Source organism: Sciurus carolinensis, chromosome 8, assembly GCF_902686445.1.
Source record: "Sciurus carolinensis chromosome 8, mSciCar1.2, whole genome shotgun sequence".
Classification (NCBI taxonomy): Eukaryota; Metazoa; Chordata; class Mammalia; order Rodentia; family Sciuridae; genus Sciurus; species Sciurus carolinensis.
The window spans coordinates 77,581,487-77,609,427 of NC_062220.1; the positions used below are offsets into that span (position 1 = coordinate 77,581,487).

General features: G+C 35.1%; 1 protein-coding gene and 1 long non-coding RNA gene across 2 annotated transcripts in view; one reads left to right on the top strand and one right to left on the bottom strand.

Annotated features, from left to right (window-relative positions):
• Positions 1-415: 415 nt before the first annotated feature.
• On the bottom strand, positions 416-27,456 carry LOC124991105 (uncharacterized). The gene is made up of 3 exons (XR_007109873.1): positions 27,070-27,456; positions 4,113-4,300; positions 416-557 (listed from the first exon to the last, which is right to left on the bottom strand). It is a non-coding gene; the product is annotated as an uncharacterized LOC124991105 (long non-coding RNA).
• Positions 26,599-27,941, top strand: part of Ahr (aryl hydrocarbon receptor) — a 51,893-nt gene continuing 50,550 nt past the window's right edge. Inside the window, exon 1 of the mRNA XM_047561858.1 lies at positions 26,599-27,323. Coding sequence (XP_047417814.1) covers positions 27,259-27,323 — 65 coding nt within the window. The 5' untranslated portion in view covers positions 26,599-27,258. The remainder of the gene's footprint in view (positions 27,324-27,941) is intronic.

Sequence of the window (27,941 nt, forward strand, 5' to 3'; positions counted from 1 at the left end):
AACATCATGAGGAAAGTAGAGAGTACTGTGCAGGCATGCGGCCTTTGGTATCACCAGTTCCCTTCTACTACCTGTCGGGAGTGAGATCACAATCAGTTTGCTTAACCTTTCAAAGGCCCATTTCCTCAGAAGTAAAATTCTGGTCAATAACAACATCTGATTAAAAGATTTGTTATGTGAATTAAATTTTACCAAGCATTTAGTATAATATTTGATACATGGTGAGTATCATTAAATGTCAATTGCAATAGTAACACAACTGATCTTATGTTACAATTTTATTATGTTAATTTTCACTTCTTTAAATTCTTTTTGCCTTATTTCTGAGGAGCTATATTTTCCACTTCTGATTCAGTCTAATGAGACAGATACACATTAAACAAATCATCACAGGAAGGAAGTACAGGATCACAAATGGTCTCAGCATCTTCATAAATATATTTAAGGAAAAAATGTTCATTTATCACAGCAAAAACAATAAGGTTTAAGTTATGAATTTTAAACAAATTAGTCCCAATATCAGGAAAATATTATGCTTCTTTCCAGAGCTCCAAGTCCTAAAATAAGAAAAGAATAAAGATTAATCTTAAAATTTAGAATATGTTTCTAATAGCCTTCTCCCTTGTTCTATGAAGTAGCTGGTAAAAAATATTATTAATTACAGTTTTGTGACAGGCTACATTATACACATAACAATTTAAATATTGTCACACCTTTCAGATTGCAAGTCATGCTCAGTAGTGGGTTAGCATTAGGAATATTCTTCTATTTTCAGTCTAACAACATAAATCACAACATAGTGTTGTTGTTGTGTTGGCCAATGAAGGAAAGCAGGTGCAGCAATAAATACACTTATGATTTGCTTCATTTGTTTCTAGTCTTAGTGCAAAGTGCTTAAGGAGATGAATTCTGGAATCTGTCTTACATGTGAGACTTGTGTCCAATTACTCATACATACTTTCAGCACCCAGGTTCTTCATTAAGTGGGGTTAGTAATAGTGTCTACCTCAAATGGTTACAAGAAAATGTGGCACACACTGAGAACCCAGACTCTTAAACAAAGAAAAATGAACTATTTGAAGCTATTTGGGCTTCTGATTTGCCAGAAGGGAGTTGTTAGTAGGGGGTTCACTGGAGGCAGGCCTTTCAGTGAGTCTTGGGAACCAACAAAGAACTATATGACAAATCAAGGATCATACTAAGTCATGCCTAAACTCTAGCATTCTTGCTTTTTTCCTTATTCTTCCTGTGTAAGTTCTATGTATTATCTGAATGTCTTGCTTATCTTGAAAACCTTGCAATTTAATATAATGTCTAGCAAATGTTAGGGTCTCAACAATAACAACAAAAATGTTGAATCAAATATTCATTAAGGCAGAAGAGTTTTTTTAATTTTTTTTTCCTCCTTACAAATCAGTACCTATTGCAAATTTACAGATCAATTCAAAGAGAATTGGAAATTTCTAGTCTTAGCTGCCACACAGATGAATTTTCAGGTTAGTATTTATTTTCTCTAACCACTCTAACATCACTTATACACCCTTAACAAATCTAGCTCTAGGATATGACATAGCCGGTTTCCTGAGCTCATGCTTCACTGTGGATATAGTTATTGCCAATTGTTGTAATGTTGATATGGAAAAAGCAACTACTGTATTTAGCAACTGTTCCAGTAAAGCATTCTCCAGCTGTCTGGGAGTCACAATCCATAGTCTTAAATAGATAAATATGTCATCAGTTTTATTAGCTTCAGGCTATATGTGTCATCTGTTGGTTTTGGATGTGGGAACTGGTGTGGGCAAATGTTTTTCTCAAAATATATTTTTTAAAACACATACAATCACTTGTGTATTAATATCATTCCACAAATTCAGAATCCACAAATAATTTATATTTTAATTATATAGTTCATCTATTATATTTTCATTTCAGATTCCATAGTGTTCCCATGATAGTGAGAGATGTACAGAGGTCTGTTTGACGTATATCATTCCTTAGTTGCCTCTGAGTGTGTGGTTTATGAAGAGTTTCAGTGGAAGAAGGAAAGTCTTAAACTACTGGGAAAACCATTATTTCCATTAAAATGAGAGATTAAGGTTTATGCAATCAATATAATATATTCAAAGCACTATAAACACAGCTATTCTAACTTGAAATAATTACAGAAAACAAAGTGGAGAAAGAGGAGAAAAGCCATATTGAAAGATTTGACACAGGAAATGCTAAGAAGGACACTAAGCTGTGAGCTTCCTGGTTCACAAGAGCTAAAGGGAAACAAGACAGTTTAATGTTTGAAGCAACGATTTCTAGTTTAGTACTCCTTAAGGAAGAGTAAGGAAAAGTAGTCAGGACCTGGGCAAGTCTCAGCTCTGAGTTAATCAAAGCAGCTCTGCATTCACCTGTTTTGTACATTGGGATAATATTCAGGCTTTAGAGTGACCACAGTCTATAGGTCTTTATTTGTTGTTGTTGTTTTATTTGTAATATAATAAATGATTGATCTAATTTGAAGACTCATAGAGTTTCAATGTAAAAACAAAATGTTTTTTTTCCCTAGTTCAGACTATTGAAAGTAATTTTAAAACTATGGAATTAAAAAAAAAAAGTTGTTTAGAAAATACAGAGGCACACACAGTGACGTCTCCCACAGATGTTTCTCATTGTCTCAAGTCCAGGGCACAACACTGAAGTGTGATCCTGTAAAACAATTACATGTGGAGGTGCATTGATATGATGTAGGTGTGTTGTTCCTAGTGATTAATTTATAGTTTGTAGATTTAGAAGATCAATTAGAATCAAGTTTTATTTTGTTAGTTTATTTTATTATTGTTTTTATTTTTGAAAAGACAATATAGGTGACAAAATCTACATAATAGATGATAAAAAGTATCCATTGTGTCCTTTAATTTCTCTTGACACAGCCACTCTTTTTTAAAAAAAAAATTATCTATAAATGGACACGGTATCTCTATTTTATTTATTTTTATGTGGTGCTGAAGATTGAATCCAGTGCCTCACACACACTAGGCAAGCACTCTACAACTGAGCTACAAACCCAGCCCAACACAGCCACTCTTAAATAGCTACTCATGGAGCTTCCACAAGTATGAGAGGAAACACTGGATACTTTTCTACTTAGGGGATAAGAGGCATGTATGCATAAATGGAATATGATGAGTGTTAGGTAAGTGATTTCAACAAGTGTTTTAGGGGAAGGCTGCACAGGGAGGTCATATTTGAAGTAATTATGCAGTATGTTGAAAATTTTGGGACTTACAGGAGATTTAAAAATTAAAAAAATTTCCCTCCAGTGTTCATATTTTATTGAGAATTGAGGCATCAGACACAGACAAATAGAAATATGTTAGTTATGTGCCTGATAAAACGATTAGAGAAAAGGGTTTTACTTCCATAGCAAAACAGTTTGCAAATTCTCTCCCTGCCACTCCCCTTCCCAGCTTTGTTTAGAGACAGCCAAAGGAGTTATAAGTTGAGTCTAAAGAACAGACTGTCCCAGAAAGGACATCTTTCATGAATCTGGGGCACAGAAACAAGGATAAATGGGTAGGATTACCTATTATTTAATCTGGTTGAGAACACAGGTCAATAGATGTTACATATTATCATGTAATCCATTTTCTATCTTTCATCTTTCATTAAGAATAAGAAAGAGGTGAGGCCAGGTGTGTTACTAAGACAGCGTTCCTTCTTTGTGGAAACATGAGATGAGCAGAAAGGAAGTTCCGTAATCCTTACTTACAAAAAATTCAGGTGATCTGAAGGAATCATTTAACAATAGATAGAAGCTCTCCTGGGTCAAAAGCAAAAAAGAGTAATACATGATGGTTACCTAACTGGTAATAAATACTATCCAACAGGAGAAAAAAATGAATGTCCGTAAGTTATATGGTCAAATCAAGAGCATAGGGATACAAATTTGCTAAAATGGAGAGAGACAGAGACACAGAACACACAAATGGGAGAGAGTGCTTGATGAACATTTAACAGGTCAAGGAGTGGGAAGAGGGGAAGCTCTAGTTTGAACTGTCTGCTGATTTCTATGGTGTAAATATACCCACTATGGCCTATTTTAAGCTATCAACATGACATACCTGAACACAAAGCTGAGAAGAAATGTGTACAGTCGGCTGTCACAAATGGATCCAAGCCAGTTCCAACACACCCAGGGAGGAGGAAATACTGAAGTGTGAAGACTTGAGTGCTTCAGGAATGTTAATGGTGTTTTTGGAAGTAGGGTGGATGTTTTTAGTCAGCTTTTTTGATGCTGTGACGCAAAGACCTGACAAGAACAATTAGAGGAGGAAAAGTTTATTTGGGGGCAATGGTTTCAGAGGTCTCAGTCCACAGAAGGCTGACTCTATTCCTCAGTGTGTGAGGTGAGGCAGAAAATCATGGTGGAAGAGAAGTTTAGCACCTAAAACCACAGACTGGTTTTTGGTTTTGTCATTGTTTATCATTATATTTTAAGCACTTTCCTAGAACGTAGTGATCACTGTGTGATTTTTAAAACAATGATTTGTTCATAGTAAAGACTTAAAATAAAGAAAATGGAAAAATATCCCCTGAAAAGAGAATTTAATTATCTGACACAGAGATTATTTATTCCTAAGAGTCTGAGAAAACTATGAATCAGCCACATTTTCTGGTTCTTCAATGTTGAAAACAAAATACTTACCTTTGCACTCATGGTGAATGTAAAATAAAGCCACTCTAAATACCTGCCTGGATGACCAGTTGGCTTCTTTACTGCATCTGTTATGCAAATTACAATTTACTACCAGTTACAGATGGAGCATTGCTAATCCAAACACCTGAAATTTTAAATGCTCCAAAATCTGGAAATTTTTGAGTGGTGACATGGTGCCACAAATGAAAAATGTCACTCCTGATTTCAGGCACAGTTTACTCAGCATCCCCAGGAGGAAAAAAAAACAAAAACCAAAATACAAACCTCTTAGACTCCTCAGCTGTCACAAATTTTAATGTCCACAATTATTAAAAGTATCATATAAAATTACCTTTATTAAAAAGCTTCTTTATAGCAAAAGAAACAATCAAGAACATGAAGAGCGAACCTACAGAAGGGGAGAAATCTTTGCCACCCTTCCATTAGAAATAGCATTAATTTCCAGGATATATAAAGAACTCAAAAAAATTAACACCAAAAAACCCCAAATAACCCAATCAATAAAAGGGCCAAGGAACCAAACAGGCACTTCATAGAAGAATAAATATGAATGGTTAACAAACATGAAAAAATATTCAACATCTCAAGCAATTAGAGAAATGCAAATTAAAACTACCCTAAGATTTCATCTCACTCCAATTAGAATGGCTCTTAACAAGAATACAAGCAACAATAGGTGTTGGAGAGGATGTAGGGAAAAAGGTTCACTCATACATTATTGGTGGGACTGCAAATTGTGTAACTACTTTGGAAAGCATATGGAGATTCCTCAGAAAATTAGGAATGGAACCACCATTTGACCTCTTCTCCCACTCCTCAATTTACACCCAACGGACTTAAAATCAGCATACTATAGTGCGCAGCCACATCAATATTTACAGCAGCTCAATTCACAATAGCTAAGCTATGGAAGCAACCTAGATGCTTGGATAAAGAAAATAATATAATGAATGGATAAAGAAAATGTGGCATATATACACAATAGAATATTACTCAGCCATAAAGAAGAATGAAATTACGGCATTTGCTGGTAAATGGATGGAACGGGAAACTATAATGCTAAGTGAAACAAGTCAATCGCAAAAAAACTAAAGGCTGAATATTCTCTTATAGGTGGATACTAACATGCAGTAAAGGGGTGGGGAGGGAAGATACAAGTTTAGTGGATTAGAGAAAGGGAAATGAAGGAAAGAGAGGGGTATGGGAACAGGAAGGACAGGAGAATGAATCAGACATAACTTTCCTTTGTTCATATGTGAATACATGATCAGCAAAACTCTACACATCATGTACAAATGAAGAATGGGATCCTAATTAGAATAAGTTATATTCCATGTATGTATAATATGTCAAAATACACTCTACTGTCATGTGCATCTAAAAAGAACAAATAAAAAATTAAATTAAAAATTATCTTCAGTATATGTGTATTAGCCCTATATTGATACTTAAAAGAATTTCATGTTTAGACTTGGAATCCCATCCCCAAGAATCTCATTATGTATATGCAAATATTGCAAAATCTGAAAAAATCTTAAATCCAAAACACTTGATCTCAAGCATTTTGGATAAGGTTTGCATAACCTAGAAATGCTAATGGTTCCAAGTATATATCTCTGGCTTAACTCTCTCTCTCCTTAGTCTTTAAAATCATTTTCCAATTGCCCATTGGATATCTTTTATATTCAGCAGGTATTTATACTTAATAAATCCAACGCCAAGTTCACCCTGCCTGCCCTGAAACACATACATTCCTAAATTCCCTATCTCATTAATGGCATCACTGTCTGCCCAGCTATCAAGAAGATAACACCAAGAAAATTATGGGAATTGTCCTAGAAGTCTTCTCCTACAACTGTTGAGTATCAAGTACTACCTATTTTATCCACACAATACTTGTCAAATAACTCCGATTTTCTCTTTCCTTATTTGTATGTCTTTAGTTCGGGCTTTTAGTTTTGTATTATAGTAAGCTCCCTACTGTTTATATATATATTTTTTTGCTATTTATTTCCAAATTTTTATGAGTTATTTTGCCAAATATAGTTTGTATAACATCACGGTCACTGATAACTATTCAGTGTAAATACACGGACCTCACAAACACTACAAGATGTGTTCTCATAGTTTCACCTGATTCAGTTTGTATGACTCTTTATGCTCTGTTCCCAGCCTGTTATTTCAAGTTTCATCTGACAATACTTCTTCCAGGATAAGTAAAGATATTTTAAAAAAATAAACCAAGAAAGAAAACCAAAAACATGAGTCTGTCCATTCTCAACCACAAGCCTGAGGCAGACATTGCAAATTAACCACAAACTTTTCACGTGGAATATGGATATAAATTCAAACTCTCATCAATCAGTCATAGCTTTCAAGCAAATACCTACAAACTCATGGGAATTTGTTCATGAAATGCAGCATACTGTGTGTGGTAACTCATTTCTACCTCATTCCACATTTTTACACCATAACTATACTTATAATTTCAGGAACATACTGAGTGTGTTTATGCCATCATGCCTTTGAACATATTGTTCCCATTACCTGAATTCTCCTCCCCTTTACTACTTTTTTTCCCCTGCTTTTCAGGTAAATTGATATTTTATCTTTCAATGTTTTTTCTTAGATATTACTTTTTCTTCGATGACATCTTCATGTACCCCTTCCTGAAAGCACCCAGAAACCACTCCAGACTTGGGAACTCACGCCTGTCTGCCTGCTGGGAGGGAGGGAAGGAGAGAGAGAGAGAGAGACAGAGAGAGAGAGAGAGAAACCAATGGCTGGCGAGGAGGTTTCAGGCTAACAACGTGGACCAATTACTGGCTAGAAGTTCCTGGGGCTGACAATCTGGGTTGTAAAATGGTGTAGGGGAGGGAGAATATGGCGGCAGCAAAATACCAGATCTGATGCCAATACCTCCCACCCCATGGAAACTAAACTCTTTCTCCTCTATGCATTATCTTATTTACATGCTGATTCCTCAACCAGATTAAAAGGGAAATTTCGCTCAAAGAAAAAGTTTCAAAATCAACTCTATTTTCTTAACAGGTAATGCATTTCTTAGGACACAATAGGTTCGTAATAAATGATTCCACAATTATTAAAATACACAAAAGCATGCACACAAACCTGCCACTAGCACATCCCTTTACTCCCAATTCAGCTCCTCAGACCGATTAATTTTAGATGTGTTAAGGAAGAGAACAAAACTCAGTTCCAACTTCAGTCCCTATGATAACTTTACGACCAGTTTAAAAAAACAACAACAACAAAAAAACAAATGGTATGCCTTTACGCCATGTACAAACACAGAAACAACATGTATACCATTTGTTTACAATAAAAAAAAAAAGATGAATACTTCAGCACTTCCTACAATGGATTAAAAATGGGTTAATTAACAGAGTTCAAGCCCAAAGAAAGTAGAATCTAATCAATCAATAAGAATATCCTTAATATCAATAGGAACTAGTTAGAAATATAAATCTAAATCCCTTTCTTCTTTCTTTCCATGTCTTTTAAAAAGAGGCAACATGATTGAGGCTGTAAAGTATGGAAAACTTTTTTTATTTGTTCTAAATAGTTGTATATGACAGTAGAAAGCACTTATACATTTTGATAGAGCATACATAAATGGAGTGTAATTTCTCAAATTTCTGATTATACATATTGTAGGATCACATCGGTCTGGGCAAAACAGAAAACATTTTTAAATAAGAAAAAGAAATATATGCATACTGGGAAGGTTTTTTTCTACATTTATATGTATATTTTATATTTATCTATAATGCTATGTCAACAGAATTTTTTCATAAGCTTGAAAATTAGAAAACATCATTCTCTGAGTATTTTATATAATTGCCATTTTAATAGTGATGAGAAACATACATTTGAAAAACAATATGGGTACAATATGCTTTCTATAATGTCTACTCTCAGAATGTGACTAGTGTGCTTGGAGGAAATCCATGTTATGCTAGATCATAAAGTTGTCAACACAGCAAGAGGATTTTCCTTACCCAATTTAAGGCTGCCAGATAATTGGTTTAAACTAGGCTTTGTAGACAAAGATCTCTGAATAATTATTATCTTTGATTTGTATCCCATATCACCAGCAACAATCCTCTGTTCTTAAAGATATTAACCAGTAATACAACTTATGTTTATATATATTACAGTATGAACTTTCCTCATTTATACTCTCCTTCCAAGACTCATACATTTTATTCTATATTAATCCTTCATTTCTTAAACCAGAAGTTCTTAGGATAAGTTCATGGTGTTCATGAACCCCTAGAGTTGCATGTAAAACATATATATGAACATTTCCTTGAGAAAGGATACAGTTTTATTAATTTTTTAAAAGATTTTTATGTTAAAGAACATGCTCCAATAAAAGTTGCCTTCCTCCCTGTATTCTCTCCTGAATAAGATTCTTTTTCATTATCTGCTCTGTATGTACAATCACTACAACTCTCAGAGCTTCATTTCCCATTTATATGTGGCTGATATCCTGACACAGAGCCAACAGCTACCATACACAAACTCATAAGTTCCAGATCTATATTTCCAAATACTACTGAACGTGACTCCTTAAGTACATAATGAAATCTCCAAATATCGATCGAAGGCCCTCACTGCATTTGACACTCTAGAGACAAGGCAGTCTCTGCCTTCAAAGACTTTTTATGTAACTGTGATTTCTGGGCACATAACATATCCTAGGAATTGTGCTAAAGATTTTACCTGCATCATTATGGCATTATTACAGCATTCGCACAACATCTGTGAGTTTCACAAATGAGGAAACTGAGGTTCAGGGAGATTATATAATCTACTTAAAATTGCCTGCCTACTCAGTCAGAAGGACTGAATTTGAATTGATTTTTTTCTGTCTCTCGGGTCTGAGAGGTTTCACTGCCTCTCTCACAATAGCAGTTCACGGTTGGAAGCAGCTCATTGCAATGATGTACACACCAGGATAAACACAGGATTGTCTCCTACTTGGAACCCCTCTATGATATCTTTAGTTCTATTTATAATTTGGCCTCAACCTACCTCTCAGTCCTCGATTGACAGCACATTTCCCATCTCATTCTAGCATTAGTAACACAATACAAAGGAAAACTGTCCTATGGAGGAAATGTTAAGGTGATATATTTCTAGTTTCCTTGCTTGATATAAGAATTAGTTTGTACAGAAATGAAATTTCAGAAAAGACATAATAAAATGCAAGAAAAGAGTTGGAATAAGTCTGATAAAACTAGTGACAATCTGTTTAAAAAGAAGATGGCAACAATTAATATTGGAGGGTGTCAATGCACTTCAATGGAAGAAAGAAATAGTCATTTTAATGGAAGTTCTGGGACAATAGGATACCCAGATGCAAAAGAATAAAATTAGACCGTTACCTCACAAAATGTACAAAAATAGACAAAATGTAGGCTATCAACACATTAAAATATTATTGTCACATAAGAAGAGAATGAAGTACTGATATGTGCTATGACATGGACGAACTTTGAAACATTATAATAAGTAAAAGAAGCCAATCACAAAAGTCAAATATTCTATGATTCCACTGATGTGAAATTTTCTAAACAGGGAAATCCAGAAGAATAGAAAATAGACTGGCAGTTTCCAAGAGATGACAGAGGAGGAATGTGGAGTGATTGCTGATTACTATGGCATTTCTTTTGGGCATGAAAATATTATGGAATTAGATAGTATTGATAGCTTTATAACTTTGTGAATATACTGAAAACCACTGAATTGCCCTTTAAAATGGCGAATTTTACTGCACATGAATTTTATTTAAATTTTTAAAAAAATACCTGTTTCATAGGGTTAATATAAGACAAACAGAAAATAGAGTACATGAAGTGCACAGCACCTATATTTGATAAATGCTAATCCTCATACTTTTAAAGGACCAAGTAGAAAAGGTGGATTTTACTCATTTTTGAGAATTCAAAATAATTAGTTTATTAGTTAATAATACTTGGAAAGTAGATGCAAATATAATAAAACCTTTTTTGAATATTTCTTATAGGGCTAATGACACAAAAGGATAATGGACCACATTAGTCACATTTTTCTGACTAGGACAACTGCTGCTAATGTGATTACACCAAACTGATTACACTCATTTTAAGTATCACTACAATAACACACCTAGGGATAAACACAGCACCCCATCCAACAGTTGAATAAACTAATTACTAAATTTCTGTTATGACTATGTTGGTTGCTATATCACATAACAGATGTTTAAAAATACAATGCAACCACAATAATAATGTCATTTTTTGTATCATCATTAATACAGCCACTACCTGCAGCAAAAAAATTATTAGAATTAAATTATGGCAGCCTATAGCCTTTTCACAGGTGTAATAAGTAGTGGTGAGCTTTTAAATTTAAATGGTAGTGCAGCACACTGTAAAAGTCACTTTATGTCATAAGAAGTGTATGCAACTGCATTCCTGAAAAATGTACATGTTGCTCTAAATGTTTAATGTGTCCTTGTCCAAAAGAGAATATAATTTCATTCTGATGACAAGTTGATGTCACATAAACAAATGTAATTTAGGTAAGATAGTTTTAGGAGATCCTGTTCCATAGGTTATGCATTTCTAAGGAATAAATCTTTCTCAAGAAGATCATTTCAAAGGATATTTAATACATTCATCAAAGTATAATGATGAAGAAGCAAAATCAGTGTTACATGGTTCATGGGAGGGTATTCTATAAATGTCAGAAGTCAGAGAAGACTATAATCATGCGAAGATCCACAAAGTTTTAGGTGAATGAAAAACAAAAAACAAAACCTAAGCATACCCAATCTCCTGAAATAATTTGTCTCATCCATGTTTCCAGGTTTAACTTTGGTTCTCCTATGTTGGGTAGTCACAATACTAGGAAAAGAAACAAAAGGAAAGAAGGAAGAGAGGGAAGAAGAGAGAGAACAATGTAAGAGGGAAAAAATAGAAGAAATCAAAGAAAAACCATATGAGGAAAATAAAGGAAACAGACTGAGGTTTTGTATTTAAAAAAGAAACATCATTAGCAAATGTAAAATAGTTCACAGGTGACTTTTTCTTCCTGATCCAATGGTAATGCTGTTTTGGCAGATTTCTAGTATATAACCAACCTGAATAGAAAGGTCTCTATTCTCTACAAGACTGAGACTCAGTTAGATATATAGTATACAACATGTTTATTTGCCTTTATTCTTTAGACACTATTCTAAAAGTACTTTTACAATACATGAGTATAACAGACATTTGAAGGAAGTTTCTTTTTTTTTTTTGGTAGAACTCAAAATCCCTAAAATGTAAGAAATAAGATTGAGAGGGTCCTGTAGGTTGGTGTTTTCCACCCACATTCCTTATGCCAACTGTGGCACATCCTCTCCTGGTTCTCTGTGTTTTGGGGGCAAGACTCACAGTTTCTCCTCTTGGGAAATTTCCTTGTGATTTGGGGACTTCACTGTATCCAAAAGGTGATCTTCCCTTCCCTCCTCCAAAGCAGAGCCCAGATTTCTTACTTTGGGAGTTGGTGGGACCCTCTCTGATGCAATTTGAGTTCCAGAGTTGCCTACAGGATCCAGCTGTCACCATACTCCTTGCTCTATCCTATCCTGTTTCCCTTTTCTTTTTTTCCTTAATTTTTTTTTCAGTTATCAATGGACCTTTATTTATTTATATGCAGCTCTGAGAATCAAACCCAGTGCCTCACACATGCTAGGTAAGCGCTCTACCACTGAGCCACAACCCCAGCCCGTTTCCCTCTTTCTGAATGCACCCCCTCAACCAAGCTTTTGGGAATCTAACCTAAAACACAAAGAAAATAATGTTCCTGTCACAAACACTTTATCAATTGTAATTGTTTCTGAAATTATGTTTTCAAAATGTATTTATCTCAGCATATTCTTTTGGTTTGAAGTAACTGTATTGGCTTCTAAGATGTAAGTTAAAATCACATGAAATCTGAATCAGAACTGAATATACCAGCAGAAAAATTTAAGTTATTAAATAATGTTTTCCTGTACCTTTAAACCTGTTGATCAAGACTTCCTTTCACTGCCTTCAGAACTTTCCCTAGTTTTCTCTCACCTTCTCAAGTCTTGTTGGCTGGGGGAAGGCTTACCCTTCAGGGATTAGTTCTCACTTCTGGGCATTCTCCCTAGGGGCTTACAGAGTGCCACTTACTTACATCATCCTGGATTGTCACACTTCCTGGGGATCCTGTGCTACATTCCTCCCACCCTCTGCAAACCTGGTACATTTTCTGAAAGCTAGGCAAGGACTAGATCTTTTTTTGTATGTAACCTCCATTTTCAGCATGGTGCCTGGAGGTACTTAAATGTTTTTAGAATGAAGGCCTCCTTTATGTCTATGAAGTGAATATTATACTATATTCTCAATGAAATATTCTGTTTCGAGTATATAAACCAAATTACTTAGATCAAAGAAAGAAAATGTCTTCCCATTTTGAATTATAAATAATATATCAAACTTGCTATTGACCACTGAAAAAGAGACACTATTGTTGAGAAAAGTTGGGAGTGATCAAATCACAAGATAAAATAACGAGAATGTGATTTTTAGGACATTTAATATCAAGAATAAAATATTCATGCTATTTTTGGATTAAGTATATAAATTCAAATCAATACATATTGATTAAACACTTCATATTTCACCAGCACATTTTTCAATTACTTGTGGAACGTGGATTATTAATGAAAAAGTCATAAACAATACAAGATAAAATCTAAGTTAACGTGAAGAATATATGGCACATACAAGTATTTTTTGAGATGGATCTTATAGGATCAGTGCAATTTGAGTAAATGGAGCATAAGTTTTCTTACTAAACATGATAAAGAGTGAAGTATGCATTTGACATAGGCAGTAAGTCATAAGAAAATTGGTCTGATTGAAGTGGAGGCCATGGGTTAGGGAATGGGGAAGCTAAAATTAGATAAGAAAGTAAAGTTAGACTAGATGATAGGAAATATTAAGATGATATTTAAAATTGATTGATGAACAAGAAGAAATGACCAGGTTGTTGAGATGCAAAGTAGCATGTTTACTGAGAACAAAGAGTTTCGGAATAGTGCTTCTGCTAGTATTTAAGATCAGATGGGAAAATTGGAGGTAAATCTGAAAGTTAGGAACTATTTCATTAAAGTTAGAATTTGTCAGTAATGACATGAAATCATGAAATAGGATTATATGATGGAATTGTGTACATTTGGAAGTAAATAAGCTTTCTATATGAAAATTCAATGTGGTTTATTCTGATATATGTGCATATATATATACTAATATATATATGTATATATATAGCACATATACATATATATGCTATACACATATACTAATATTATATTAATGTTATTAGAAAGCAATGAGTAATTCATGTAATTCTCTTACTTTCTAAATTTACCTACTGAGAAGAATTGGAAATTCAAGTGAATTTAAGTAAATTAAAGACCTGAGATAGCAAAGGTTAGAAATTTAGATGTCTAATTATATATATAAATAACCAGAGAGATTTATGGGAAAGAAAAAGATGAGTCCTTACAGGAGAGGCAGAATATAAAAGTCATTTCACATCTAAAGGACATAGAAGCCACAGGGAGAAATGGAGACAGAAGTCACAAGTCAGGTCAAAATGGAAAAGCAAGTCAAAACATAATTGATTTTAAGAGTTTTGATGCCTTAGTGGTAGCTGGGCATGTGGACTGGTGTAAAGGTAAAACATCTGTTCGCTCCACCGACAGAACAACAAATACTTATGAAAAGAAACCCATAGAATAAAAGGAGGGTTAATTTATATCTTAATGTATGAGGTAGAACACGGAACAAAATTTTTCAATTCTGTTGAAAACCTTCAAGTATGTCAACTCACTTACATTTAAAGAGTTAGCCATTGTGCTTCTAATTATAACCACTGCAAAAAAGTAATAATAGTAAAATATAAAATCAAAGTAGAAACTATCCATTTCCGTGATAAGAAATATACCCTAATGAATACAAACTCATGAATGTCCATCTTTCAAAAGAGCAAGTAATATTAAATATAGCTATTGGGCTTCTCAAAGTCCTTGTAAGGTAAGACAAAAATTTGCTTATGTGTGTCAACTAGGGTTCAGCAGGAAACAGAATAAGCTCCAGGTATTTTAAGTAGACAGAGATTTACTACAGGGAATTAAAAGCTTATAAAATAATTAGAAAGGCTATAGATAGAGGCTCTACTCTGGGCATCCAGGAATGTTTCCACAACACTGTAGAATTATTAGGGAAACGATTACTTCTGCTTCCATCAGAAAGGTGAAAAATCCATAAGTCACTATGGTATTTACTGGAAAACATAGGGAGTCATCACTGTTTCACCCCAAGAGCTTCTCAAACCCTGCAACTAGAACTTCAGTGCTGGAACTTCACAGAAGCACTTATCATGCTTCCACAATCTCAGCAGAAAACAATGGAAACAGCAGGAGATGACAGCCACTTGACTTTTGCCTTCAAATCTTAACAAACGCCTCTAATTGGCTGAGCCTGATTTGCATTTGGAAATCTGGGAAATGCCTTCCAGCCTCTGCAGTACAGAAATACATACTGTAAAAATGTAAGTATGGTTACCAATTGGCTATACCCATCACAGGAAGATTCAAAGATTTTGGAAATTTCTTATTCAAGGTCACAGAACTTGCAAGTGCGATAGCAACAATCCGGGATTCAAAGATGTTGGCCACTTGCCCAGTGCTCTTTCCACTACATCAGTCTACAGCACTGATTACTCTCTGAAGACATTTGCCAAAGGAGACATATTTTCAAATCTTGTGCTAATTATATTTTTCACTGAAGCATTAATTCAGGCATCTGTGAATATTGTTACCTTTTAGTCTCATGTCAAACCTACTTCTTCTTCCAAACTCAGACTTAATCTTATTTTACAGTACTTACAGTTAAACCAACACTGCTAGGGTTTAATACCTTTGAGTATTTTTCTCAGCAGGATTGCTGCTTAATCCATTTAATGTCAGCACAACACAAACCTTCTTATTAAAATGGGGGAAAGGACGTTATTAGAGGCTGTATTAGTGGCTTTCCTTCTGCTGGGTAAAGCTTACCAATATGGCAATATTTGCAATCTTTTCTTTATCTTAATTTATGTTTTCTGCTAAGCATACACAGAAAAATATTTAAAAGGAAAAATTTGAGATGCCAAATCATCTTGAATTTTAATCATACATAAAAGAAAAATGGAATGGAGACTTTTTCAAGCAACTCTTCCTACATTTGTAGTTTCATATTGAAATAAAAAACATAGCATATGCAAATAAAATACTTGGATGAAATGGAAAATTTAATGCATCAGTAATATCAGATTCTTGCTCAATTACATCATAACTTCCATTTCAAATATGATTTCAAATAACTTTGGGGAAATATTTTATATGTGCATTTAATGATCAAAGTGCAAACATTCCTAATCTATACCTTAAAAGAAAAATTTAAATTATCGTATACTCTTCTTTTTAGACTTTGGTAACAATTCTAGGTTAAAAATTAAAGAGGCAATTAAATTCATACAAAGGAATAAATGAAGGGCAGATAAACCACTACAGATAGTTATAAGATTTATATGCTCTTTAAAAAAGGAAATAACAGAAGTTGTTGGTAGAAGTAAAGCTAGTAGTTTTGTATTAAGTATATAGAAAAGAATACACAGTAAACAATATATTGTGCTTAAGGATCAACTTATGAAGATCAAGTTACCTAAGTCTTGAATAGTTTAGGTTATATCAAAATCACGGATAGTTCTCTCAACATATTAATTAGAGATAGAGAATTTTAAGTTTATAACAGTTGGATACTTTTTTTTTAAGTCAAAAGGAACTTTTATATTCTGCATACAACAGTGAAGGTTATTATTTTCCAGAGATAAGTTTGGGGGGATTACTAGAAAAAGTAATTGAGCCTGAGGAAAATCTGAACATTCCTGTTGCAGGAGCTCACCTTTTATAAGGAACTAGTGTTTTCACTCCTAAAAGATACCGTATACATTATACATGGGTTCATTTGTATATGTAGCATATACACAAATAATTGTGGAAGTGTGTTAAAGAGATCACAAGAGATGAGGGGTTTTCCTTTGTTGTTTTAGGTAGGTAAATCATAAGTTCAATTTAACTTTTACATTCGAATTAGAAAATAAGTAAATAAATTAAATATTACAATAGCATAACATTAAATTTTTTTCTTTGAAAAATTTTCACAGCCAAATCTATTATTTGATAAATGATCTGGATAATATCATTTTACAAATAGGTCAGTATTTCAGTTATCCCAAATATATAGTATTCTATCAAAACTGATCAGAAACTATAAGCTGTAAATTCATAAAAGCTAAAGGAAACTTGATAATGATTTTTATATATGTATATATATATACATGATTTTACCTATATGTGAATATATATACATATGTATGTATTTCTTTGCACATGCTTTATAAACTTGCTTTAAGACAGTCTGTTATAATTCAGTGTCAAAACATTACTTTTATTATTCTTTAGGTAGATGAAGTTTAGACTGGGATTATTTACATTATAAAATATTTACTTCTTCAGATACTATATTAGTTCTTATTAATAAGAACTAATTAAAATTTACAACATTTGTCATTCCTTCTGTATTTGGTTTCTTTCTTATTGTCTGAGTATACATTAAGAATAAATGTAGAAAATATGGAAAATCAAATATTAAAGTTCTGTAGTGATAATATACTTGCTACTTATTTCTTTTCCTGAGCACAATTAACATGGAAACTAGCAATACAGAACCCAGGAATTACTTGCTTAAACAAGTCATTGCTATTATTTATCACCAAATTATCCATTATTAGTCACTAAACTATATAGTTTCCCAGCAAAAGTTAAACAAATTGCTAGAGACTTGACCCTTAAAATGTAATGACATAGAGTGCTTAGTTTTAAATAGTATAATATTTCACTTTTAGTACTGATATATTTTTCTCCTCTTTTGGAGTATGCTAAAAAGATGAGGAAAGAACTGTTAAGTTTCAACTATTCAGTATTGTTTCAAGTACTGCTGAAAAGAATACCTTCCTTAAATTGACAGATAATGACGACACTTAGTAATAAAGACTGAAAGCTTCTGTGCCTAAAAACCACAACCTGCTTTATTACTGGTTAATAGCTCGAGTATGAACAAACTGACTTTTTAATCTGCTGTATCTAGGCTGTTTCCTTTATTAATTTTTCATGTAGGGCATGTTTATAGATACTTCAGGAAATTCTTTCAGAATGTCAACATTTTATGCCCTAAAATAGACAAATTCTATAATTGAAACAAAACGGTTTGGGGGATTGTGTTCTCCTATACTGACTTCCATTTTCTCATCATTTTGTTAATAATGTATTTTTTGCTGAAGTTAACATTTGTCTAAGCTCTTTGAGAGTAATTAAAAAGAGTCAAAGTTAGCATTTTATTTCTTTTGTATATTTTACATATATAATCAAAGCACTCTAACAGGATTTAGATTGGTGTTTTTCTAAAAGAACATATGTTGACTTTTTTCCTGGTGCTTTGTTTAAAAAGTCATATAAAAGTTCAGCATAAATATAAGCACTAACAACAAGTATTTAAATGATTAAATAATAAAGGAAATGATACACAAATATCTAAAAAATAAATATTTGAAAAACCCTGGATTCTGGAGTTTAGACAGGAATTGTTGACATTATAAAATAGTCTACTTATTTCTTCAGATACTATTATACTCCAAAACAATTATTCACATGACTTTTCCTGAAACACATTTGCGTTATGTGATTCTTTTTAAAATTATTATTATCACTATTATTATTGTTGTTATCATTGCTGTGCTGAGAATTGAACCCAGGATCTCACACGGACTAAGCAAGCACTCTGCCACTAAACTACATCGGGTGCCCTATGAGACGCTTTATATATAGACTTGGATAACCAGAATGGATTTAACCCAAAGCAGTGATGAAAAGAATCTAAGAGATTTGTCTAAGAATTTGAAACAAATTGAATGCTTTTAATCCATTTCCATTAGAACTCCTTACTTCTGTAAAGGCAGATGGGAATTCTAAGTTCAGGCAGGAAAGTCACTCAGCTAAAGCATGGAGTTTTACAAGGGAAATTCTTACAGACTGTTTTAGGAGGGAAGGGTGGAGAACATGCTATTTTACAGGACACTCCACCCTCAACTACATCCCCTTGATTAAACATGTAACCAGATCTCCTTTATCATTATCAACTTACCAATCAGGTAATGGCAGATTTTTCTGATGCTTGGTAAACAGTTTGACTGAGGAGGTTCTAAGGATATTACTTATAGCACCTGTTTTGCAAAGCACTAAAGTGAAAAGATTTACTAGTGGTACGAGTTAACTTTTTTTTTTTCCCCAAAAGGTTAAAAAAAAGTATTACTTTAGTAGGTAAGTCTTATAAATCCTGACTACTTAGGTATTATAAAGTCTTAGAAAAGTCTATGATTATATACAAAGATAATGGATAAAGGAGATATTTCCAATGTATAAGAATAAGTAAAAATTTTCATAAGTTATTAGAAACTATTGGTGTTTTATTATTTGTAACAGACTATATAATACAGGAAAATAATTAGCATAAACCAAACAAATTCTTGAAATTTAACTAGGCATATATTGTTCATCCTATGAATCCTACAAAATGGAGATTGTGGTTTCTAACTTTGTTCTTAGTTTGAATACATACAGAAACTGTGTGTATTCTTTCATTTGTCTTCCATCTCTTTCCTGAATTTCCTGATTAAGTATCTTCTCCAACAGAACCAAAATACAACTATCACCCTAAGAATCCTAATTCCCAAGATAACCCAGACAAATCAAATCAAGACATATATAGAGCCTGGGCAACTGTATTTTATAAAGTTCCTAGGTGATTACAATATGCAACACAGGTGGAGAACTGTCTACAGAGTGATTATATTTAAGTTAAACATTTTTTAAGAAAGGACACATTGTTGGGCAGTTTTAATATACTAAAAATGTGCTAGTCTTTTAAAGTTTATCAAATTTTGAATGTAGATTTGAGACCAGCCTTTCATAGTAGTTTACACTTACTTAAAATTTTTAAAAATCAAATTAATTTGCTCTTTTTAAAATAATTGGATTTGATCTTCATTTGGCTTATAATGATTTAAAGTGCAGAAAATATTGTTATATATACCAAAAATATATTTATCTCTAAAGTTAAATGACTTTACATAAAATTATATTTATATGTATCTTAATAAAATGCAAAAATCAGATATGAATCTTAGCATGAGAAACATAAAGTTTTTAAATAAAATTTCCCATAATCAAAAATCACATTGATGATAAAAAGAGGTCCAGAAAGCAAAAATCAAAATTTAACTTAATGCATGTTGACATTTTAGGAATATTCCCTAAGTAAATGAAAATAATTTTGACTATTCCTATATTTTATTGCATATCTCTGTCACAGTTAAGACTAAAATCAGTCTAAAACATCTTTACACAATTCTTCAACATCTGTTAATTACTTACTTGTGGCTTCTGACTGTGATATTGTTGTAGAATATCTAAGCAAGAAAAGACAGCATTAAGCATTAAGAACTAGCCCTTAGATGTATATGTCTGTGTTAGAGTTGTAAGTGCTAGAGTCAAAACAACTGATAGGTAAAGTGGTTGTTTTTAAGGAATGAACTAAAACAACTCACAATGAAATAATATCTTTTAGACTGGAATAGAAGTCAGAAGATCTGGATTATAAGTTTTATCTCCATGAGCTTGAGATTTCTCACCTGTTAAATGAGGAAATTAACTATTTTAAGGTTGCCAGACTTTCTTGGTTCATGGGATTCTTAACATCTCAGTAATTTTTTCATGGGTACAGGCTAGAAAAATTACTTAATAGTTCCATTTATTAGATAGTTAGATTTAAAGTCACGTATGTCTATCCTAACATAAGTTATTTTAAATAATAATATACATATATTTAATTTCATTTTATTACTAATGAGATAAACATCTCTGTTGGACACTGTACAACTTTTCAAATCTTCAAATCATATTTGAAACCACCATCTTCATTTCCTCTTCCATAGTAATTTCCCTGATAATTGACTTTATCACAACTTAGAGAAACCCAGCTTCACAAAGATCTAAAGGAATAGAATATAATTTAATGAATTTCTGAACTACCTCAAGCTAGTGGTTTGCATAGAATCCAACTGATAACACAGTGTTGGTGTTGAAATTTTAAAGCATCTCATGATGATAGTACCCCTTTTGAGTCTGTGTTGGTACACCTAGGGAACCTCAGTACATAGATTGGGATACATGGGCTATGATTTCTAAAATACTTGATAGCTGGGCATGGTGGTGCACACCTGTAATCCCAGCAGCTCCGGGGGCTGAGACAGGAGGAATGCAAGTTCAAGACCAGCCTCAGCAATTTAGCAAGGTCCTAAGTAACTTAGTGAGAACCTGTCTCAAAATAATAATAATAAAAAAAAATGGGGCTGGGGACATGGCTCAGTGGTAAAGTGCCCCTGGGTTAAATCTCCCAATACCAATAAATAAATAAATAAATAAATAAATAAAGTTTTAATGTGTGATATAAGATGTAGACATAGAGTCTGAGTTAAAAAAGAATTCTGAGACCCACGGGTAAGGAGCTGTAGGATTGAAGGAGACAAAAAAGAAGAGATATATTTTCTTTCTTCTTGGAATAACCTTCCCTCTTCACTTCACCTATCAAATGCCTACCCCTCCTTTAGGACTCAACTCAAGCTTCTTCAGAGAACTTCCCCTTTGTCAAATCTACCTATTAAGCATACTCAGACGATTTATCTTGCAGCACTTACCACAACTGAAATTATACATTTACTTGTGTAGCTATTCTCATCTTTCTATTACAATGCAAGTTCTAAAAGGACAGGACCATGTCTGATATCACCACGTATCACATAGTGTCTGGTATATTACAAGAGTGAAAATATTTTGTTCATCAAAATGAATGCATACAGGGGCTGGGGTTGTAGCTCAGTGGTAGAGCACTTGCCTAGCATGTGTGAGGCACTGGGTTCGATCCTGAGCACCACATAAAAAATAAATAAATAAAATGAATGCATATATTGTGACAGAAAAGGTTTAGCAGTTGTTTTCCTTTATACTAGAACAGTTGATACTTATAAGTCCTAACATTTCTTTTTCTCATTTAGCAGGAGAAAAGAAACCTATAGACATATAGCTGCATCTGAAATTTCAGAAGTGAAACTCATTTCAACTAATTAAAAGAGTGGCATTCTCTGGTTAAGGCAGTCAAGTGTGCGTGAACCCTCATAAGCAAATAGTTAAAAGAAAAAATTATGTTGCTACTAAAAATTGATCAGGGTGAACTTAACAATCTTAGTAGATGGTCACAAACCATACTTTGAGAATTATGTTCTGGTAATTAGACACAAAAAGCAATAGTTTCTAGAAAGTGCCAGCTCATTTTTTTTCTATAAATAATTTTTACACTAAAAACTGGCTTTATTAACATACTCAGAACAATGTTAAAGGGAAATTCACAGTGTCACTACTGAAACGAAGTGCATTCTGGAAATTTGACTGACATTGTATTTAATCCTAGCTATTCAAGGATCTATTACTTAACTGAAGCTATATTATAGAAGCTACCATGATATTACTTCTGGATAATGAAAACAGTTTTAAAGTCAAATACAGAAAATAAGAGCAAGGAAGCAGGAAAAAATAAAATAGACATCGATTGAATAAAAGGCTAACGACCCTAAAAAGGGTAGACATTAAAAAAAACCTGAAACATCAATTCATTGAATCTAGTACATAGAATATACCCCTTTTCTAATGAGGAACTATAAACTACAGAATTAATAAATTATGTTTTGATGTGCATTTTTACTATGCTGGGAGGAAATTATTCTTTTATACTTTATGCACTTCAGATAGAATGGCTCTGCAAGCTTATACAGAAATGAAGAAATGGAAAAGAAGGTAAGATAAATTGACTCTGTGCCCCTGGAATTGCTAATCTACTAATCCATAAACATTAAATTCCCCCTGTATGCACTGTCTTTTTGGAGATTTGCTTTTTTGTATTTTTTCTTTTTGCCTTAAACTAAAAGCTGGCTCTCCAGCTCTCCAGAAGGATATTATTTCCTACAAGCCTTCCCAGATGGTATGTAATTATTTTCTCTTCTGACATAGCTCAGATATAGGGTTGATGTTTACCTTCCTGTTGCTTCTTCCCAGATTATTTTTAATTTATGCTTCTAAAATTAAAACAATAACTATAAACCACAATATACACACTTCCTTTGAAGCTCATGCTAAAAAAATCTCCAATCACATCTTCATCTTTCTGATCTAAAATTTACTGGTCTAGTATATCTCACTCATTATCCTTTCTTCCAGTGGCTTTAAAGCATGGCTCCTCAAACTTTATATGCAGTTGATTCACCTCAAAGTACTTGTTACAGATTCAGATTTTGACTTAGTAAGGACACACAGATTCTGCATTTCTTATAATTCCCCATTAGAAGCAGTGGATCATTTTTAAGAAAAAAGCACTTAGGAAGTTATATCCACTATTATCTAATGTGCTATAGTCCTAATCTCCTATACTTTGATACTCATTCCCTCCTGCTTTTATTATCAATATCTATTATTCCTTCACTGCCCCTTGTCTTTCTTACATAGTCAGTTTCTCAGTCTCTTTCACCTCTAAAGTCTCACCCACCAAAAACGAGGAACAAAACCAAAACAACAACAACATCATCATCATTATCTTCATCACAGGGTCTTGCTATGTTGCCCAAGCTGGCCTCAAACTCAGGATCCTCCTGCCTCATCTTCCCATGTGGTTGGAACTATAGGTGTATGCCAGCATGCCTGGCTTCAAAACAAAACACAAAAAATCCCTCAATTCCCCTACCTACCATCCAGTGTTTTTCCCATTTACCACTAACCTTTTAAAAAGAACTATTTGACAAGGATTGTTGGTGCATGCCTGTAATCTCAGCTACTCTGGAGGCTGAGATAGGATAGTAAATTCAAGGGTAGCCTATGCAACCTAGTGAGACATTGACTAGCATGCATGGGGGTTCAATCCCCAGTACCACCTCTTCCCTGCCCCCGCCCCAAAATAAATCATCTGCTTGTAGGTACTACTTTCTGAATTCTGAATGTCAACAATGTACCCACTTCAATGTAACTCACAGACCCATTGCCTCCCAACACAGCATTCACTGAAGTCATCCATGACCCCCGGTCAAGAGGTAAAAATGACATTTTCATTTCTCATTTTATTTAAACCTCTCAACAGCATTCAACATGGTTCACATCTCTCAACATTTCTGCATATTGTCCTCCATGACACTATAGTCATCTTACTTTGCTGTTACCACCTAGGAACTCTTTTTCCAGTGTGTTTTGCAGGACCATCATCTTCTACCCAGCCATTAGATACAGAATTCTAATATGGGGCTCTTTAATTTTTTAGGGCTCAGTTTTACTCATTCTTTTCTAGTATACATTCATGAAATTTTAGTATACATACATGGCACCTCCAAATTCTCTTGCCTAAATGTAAGTAACTTCTGAATTTATGTCTCCAGCTTATACCTTTTCTTTGACCTAATCTACTCAACATCTTCTCTTAGATGTCTGAAGGATACCTCAAACATAAGGTTTGAAGCTTAATTAATAATTTCTAATTCCACCAGTAGATGTCATTCCCCAGCCGGATCCATACTACAGAAAACTATGCATTTCATTCTTGACATATCCTTTTCCTTCCTGCAATGTATCCGCTCATCTGACATCTCCCAGATATCTACCAAATCTATTATATTTCTTTATCTCCATCATGACTGCCACTCTAGCTTTGGTATTTTCATCTGTTGGCTGGGCTATTGCAATGGTTTCCTAAGAAGCCACCATCCATTTCACTTTTCTTCTCCCTCTTTAATCTGCTCCACAGCCTGTAGATCAAGTGATTTTTCTGAAATACAATTTGATTATTTCTCCTCCTCTCTGCTCATCCTGAACTTCTTTTAGTCCCTCATACTTGCCAGGTTCTTTCCCACCAAAGGGTCATTACGTATACAGAATGTTCTTCCCTTAAGTAATCCTATTCAGACATCAACTCAATTATTTTCTTGGGAAAAGCTTTCTTTGCCTCAATGACTGGCAAAATTTATCCACTGGAACATAATACAAAATCTTGTACTTTCCCATTACATTTATGACATTCCACATGTTCTTAACTCCTGAGAGCCTGGTATATTTCTGGTTTTGCTTGCTACTAATTTTCCAGTACTAGAATTATTCCTGGCACACAGTAGGTGTTCCCACAATATCTTTTGAATGGATTAATGTATGAAAGGGAATGATACTATAATAAGCGAAAGAATTCTGAATGAGTTGACATTTGAGCAGGGCACTATCTTTCTTTCATTATTGGAGAACAGGTGGCGGGAACTGAATTGTGGATAATGCAAAGAACAAAAGTAAATCGTGTTTTCTAGATCCGTGCACAGTGGTAGAGGAATTTAAGATGATTCCTAGGTTGAGTGGAGAACATTAGGGCCAATGATAGGACAGCTAAAGAATACAATGAGTTCAATTCGTTTGTTGCACTGAATTTTAGGTGACAATCTCACAAAGTAGACTGATCTGAAGATACTTTAAAATGTGATATTTTAAAATGAATATGGTATAAGATATCTAGATAACCTGGGTGCCCTCTGGCTCTGTGAGCAAACATATTCCTTGTCTCTATTCACTATCTTGTTAAACGGAATAGTCAGAACTCTTGGACCCAGTCCATTATTTTCGCTCATCCCCTCTTTCCTTATCCTTTTCTATCATCTTCTATACTTTCTTATCTCATTCCCACTGCTATTTCCCTCAGCTTTCACCTGGACTATTTTGTCAACTTCTTAACTATTCTCCTTGCATGCATTCTTGCTCTCCTGTAATCCAGTTTGCAAATTCCTCCAGGAGTGACTTTCCAAGACACCATAATGTCACTTCCCTGATTATAATCTTTAAAAGACTTCCATTATCCATAGAATAAAATCAGAACTTTTCATCAAGACTTTATCATTTGTTTCTAGAATTTCTGAATATCATCTTCAGTTTTTTTATTCAATTCTGTATCAGAGTCCTTATTCCAGAACCTGTTCTCCAATCATACAAGACTACTTAATATCCCCAAATACCTCACATCCTAGAATGCTCTCATGCTTTCTTCCTTCTAATCTTACTGAAATCTGACTGAGGAATATACATTGTATTGGCTAGTGTAGAGACACACTTAAAGGAAAAAAAAAAAAAAAAAAACCAAACGACTCCTACTCTTCAACGCAAATGCGGCTTTCTGAAGAGTTCCTGCTAGAACACTTACAGTTCCCTTGGTTATCTGTCAGCTCACTGAAATTCTTAATAAGTTGGCAGATTCAGTATCAAATAAGTGAAATTAAGCTCACAACCTGGCATCCTTGATGTAATAAAAGATATATGGCTACAAAAAAATTTAAGTGTAATTCGTTGACACCCTTTTCCCAGTTGGAAAATAGGGCCATAGGAAAAACAAAAACAAACAAAAAAAACCCTCCTCTGGACCTCACGAAGATGGCTACAGGAGGGCGTCGTTACGTCCTACGTCATCACGCGCTGGGATGAGGGTGTGACCCTCTAGGGAGACGGTGGTGGGGCGGGACCGAGCAGGTGGGCGGGGCTACGAGGGATCAGGGTAGGGCGGGGCGAGGCCGGTGAGGGGTCGGGGACGCTTCTGCTATTCAGCCGGTGCGCGCGACTGCGGGAGGCAGCGTCGGAGGAGTCCACTCGACGCTTGGTCCCGAGAGCGTGCCCTGGACCGCCAGCTTAGTCCAGGAGCAGGCGTATAGCCGAAACGGAAGCAAGTGGCAGCGAGGACTGGTGGCCGGTGCCTGAGCTCCGCGGGCGGGAAGCACCCAGGATCGGGGAAGCCCCGGGAGCTGCGCTGCGGCGCCTCCCTCACCCTAGGGGCAGCAGTGACGGTCACGGGGCGCGGCGCCACCGCGCGCGACCCAGGCCAGGATTCTAAACAGACGCCCAGGCTCCTCCTCCGTTCGGGCCACCTCACCTTCGGGTAGCACCACGTCGCCTCCGCGGGTGTAGACGACACCTGCGCCTCCTCGCTCCGGGTCTCCGCCCCTCGCCCTTCCCCCCCGCACACCCCCTCCCTGGAGTGCCAGCCCGGGCAGCTCACCTGGACTGGCTCAGGCTGCGGGAGCCCGGCGCGAGGGGCGCGGCGCCCTAGTCACTGTCCCAGGAGGACGCAGGTGGAACGAGTGCGGTTTTGTGGAGCGCGCCGGCGGTCGCCGCCTTCCCGGCCGCCACAGAGTCGGGGGGACCCGGGCTGTTTGTACCGGTAAGGAGCTGCCGCCGGCTGGGCACCATGAACAGCAGCAGCGCCAACATCACCTATGCCAGTCGCAAACGGCGGAAGCCGGTGCAGAAAACGTGAGTGTCCGAAGCGCGTCCTCGGCACGGGGGCTGGGCGCTCAGGCTCGCTAGTGCGGGAGGCGCCCCTCCCCGCCCCCAAATCCCCGCGATCCGGGGGGATTAGGTTCATTCCCCACACAACCCGCCGAATAGAGTTGAAGGCCAGTGGAGAGATCCAGTTCTTGGATTCTCTTATTTCCAATTTTTGCATTAAAATAAATTGCACCCCGGTTTACCAGAGCACATGCTCCCTCTGACATTTGCAACTCTGTGATCTCTTCTTTGGTACTAATTTGTTGACAGCTTTGACCTGCTTTGTGGTGCTCCTGGATTAGTTAGCCTAAACCTGTCTCGAAATCCCTCTCCACTCTAAATATCCTCCTGGGTTAGGTTAGAGGACAGTCTTAATTCTGATTCTTGGTAGAAAGCTTGGTGAGGTGAGATATTTTAAAGAGCCAAACACGTGCTGTCTTGAAGGAAGATGCAAAGTGCTGCTGAAGGTATTTTTTCATCCACAGCAACTGGCTTTATATGTTGCGCCACCGTATTTAATTATTAGGCAGTAATTTTGTAGTGACTATGTCGTTAAAGAGTTACAGTGATGGGAGCGGGTAGGAGTGTGCAGTGGGCAGGTTC